Raw genomic sequence first — 2,621 nt, forward strand, 5'->3', positions numbered from 1 at the left:
AGAATTGATTTCCACCGGTCTAATGTCCATTGCTCGTGTTTCTTGGCCCAAGCAAGTCTCTTCTTATTATTGGTGTCCTTTAGTATTGGTTTCTTTGCAGCAATTCGACCATGAAGGACTGATTCACACAGCTTTTTATTTTATTTTATTTATTTTATTTTTTATTACACCTTTATTTAACCAGGTAGGCTAGTTGAGGTCAAGTTCTCATTTGCAACTGCGACCTGGCCAAGATAAAGCATAGCAGTGTGAACAGACAACACAGAGTTACACATGGAGTAAACAATTAACAAGTCAATAACACAGTAGAAAAAAAGGGGAGTCTATATACATTGTGTGCAAAAGGCATGAGGAGGTAGGCGAATAATTACAATTTTGCAGATTAACACTGGAGTGATAAATGATCAGATGGTCATGTACAGGTAGAGAGATATTGGTGTGCAAAAGAGCAGAAAAGTAAATAAATAAAAACAGTATGAGGATGAGGTAGGTGAAAATGGGTGGGCTATTTACCAATAGACTATGTACAGCTGCAGCGATCGGTTCGCTGCTCAGATAGCAGATGTTTGAAGTTGGTGAGGGAGATAAAAGTCTCCAACTTCAGCGATTTTGCAATTCGTTCCAGTCACAGACAGCAGAGAACTGGAACGAAAGGCGGCCAAATGAGGTGTTGGCTTTAGGGATGATCAGTGAGATACACCTGCTGGAGCGCGTGCTACGGATGGGTGTTGCCATCGTGACCAGTGAACTAAGATAAGGCGGAGCTTTACCTAGCATGGACTTGTAGATGACCTAGAGCCAGTAGGTCTGGCGACGAATATGTAGCGAGGGCCAGCCGACTAGAGCATACAAGTTGCAGTGGTGGGTGGTATAAGGTGCTTTAGTGACAAAACGGATGGCACTGTGATAAACTGCATCCAGTTTGCTGAGTAGAGTGTTGGAAGCAATTTTGTAGATGACATCGCCGAAGTCGAGGATCGATAGGATGGTCAGTTTTACTAGGTATGTTTGGCGGCGTGAGTGAAGGAGGCTTTGTTGAGGAATAGAAAGCCGACTCTTGATTTGATTTTCGATTGGAGATGTTGAGATTTTCCAGATTGACTGACCTTGACTGACCCATGTTTTAAAGTAATGATGGACTGTCTTTTCTCTTTGCTTATATGAGCTGTTCTTGCCATAATATGGACTTGGTCTCTTACCAAATAGAGCTATCTTCTGTATACCACGCCTACCTTGTCACAACACAACTGATTGGCTCCAGAGCATTAAGAAGGAAATACATTCCACAAATTAACTTTTAGCAAGGCACACCTGTCAATTGAAATGCATTCCAGGTGACTTCCTCATGAAGCTGGTTGAGAGAATGCCAAGCGTGTGCAAAGCTGTCATCAAGGCAAAGGGTGGCTACTTTGAAGAATCTCAAATATAAATACATCTGATTTGTTTAAAACTTTTTTGGTTACTACATGATTCCATGTGTTATTTCAACGTTTTCATGTGGTGTTTCATAGTTTTGATGTCTTCACTATTATTATGTATAAACCCTTGAATGAGTAGGTGTCCAAACTTTTGACTGGTACTGTATATATATATATATATATATGCCATTTAGCAGACACTTTTATCAGTCATGTGTGCCTACTAGAAGTCATTGATTTTTACACAAAAATAAGCAAGTCATTGTTATTTAGAATGGATACCTTTTATTTGACCTTTGTATGAATTTGTACATAATGTAATAGTGGTGTACAATGCACAGGTCAGAAGGAGTTTTATACACAATACAGTTTGTATGATGACCAATGGTACAGTATGCAAAGAAGTAAACTTCATCATTTATTCTTTGCCCCCTCACCTCCCTTTCAACACTATACATCAAAACACAATAACAGCCGATCTCTTACAACTAAACAGTAGAAAAATAATCCCTCTATAAACATGTTTGTGGACTGTGCCACAGCAAAAGCCTTCCCACTGAAACAAGATACCTGCAGGGTTTTTTATTCATAACACAATTAGCTTGAAAAAGCTTCATCTCAATCACTGCTGTGGCCAGTTTTATTAACTACTAAACCTTCGCATCGATGAAGGTGGTAAATAATAGCATTCTAACCACTGACTACCACACTAACTGCTCTAAAGACAAGAGAAAGTCTTTTTGAAAGGTTTTTGTTGTGAGTTCCTCTACTGGTGACCCAGCCTGACGTCGTAGGAGACCATGTGGAAGTTGTCCCAGGCGTGCAGCTTCCTCTGGGCAGGGTTATAATCCACCATGCTGTTGTAGCGGTACTTATTCCTGAAGGGTAGCGCCACCTGCTTCCCCTGGCCTGTAGCTGTGTCGAACATAAAGTTGATGGTGGTGTTAGGAGCCGTGTAGCTGGCAACCGTGTAGAGACGGCCACAGATGACGAACGCGTTAGCCACGCTGTTCTTCCTGATGCTGGTCTCCCAGCTCCTCTTCACCGCCAGGCTGTGTGGGTCCAGCTGGGACACCACGACGGCTCCTTTAGCCTTGTTGGTGCTGTAGACGGCCCACAGGCCCTGCTCGTCCACCCCCAGGTCCACATCGGTGTAGCCGCCCCAGGAGTAGGGGAACTGGCCGTGGAAGCCGGCGTGGGGCA

General features: G+C 42.8%; 1 protein-coding gene across 1 annotated transcript in view; it reads right to left on the reverse strand.

Moving 5' to 3' along the window:
• Positions 1 to 1,680: 1,680 nt before the first annotated feature.
• myoc (myocilin) overlaps positions 1,681 to 2,621 on the reverse strand; it is a 15,776-nt gene continuing 14,835 nt past the window's right edge. Inside the window, exon 5 of the mRNA XM_035737285.2 lies at positions 1,681 to 2,621. This exon is cut by the window's right edge and continues 136 nt beyond it. Within this exon, the coding sequence (XP_035593178.1) occupies positions 2,185 to 2,621 (437 nt within the window). The 3' untranslated portion in view covers positions 1,681 to 2,184.

The sequence above is a fragment of the Oncorhynchus keta genome, chromosome 26 (genome assembly GCF_023373465.1).
Source record: "Oncorhynchus keta strain PuntledgeMale-10-30-2019 chromosome 26, Oket_V2, whole genome shotgun sequence".
Lineage (NCBI taxonomy): Eukaryota > Metazoa > Chordata > Actinopteri > Salmoniformes > Salmonidae > Oncorhynchus > Oncorhynchus keta.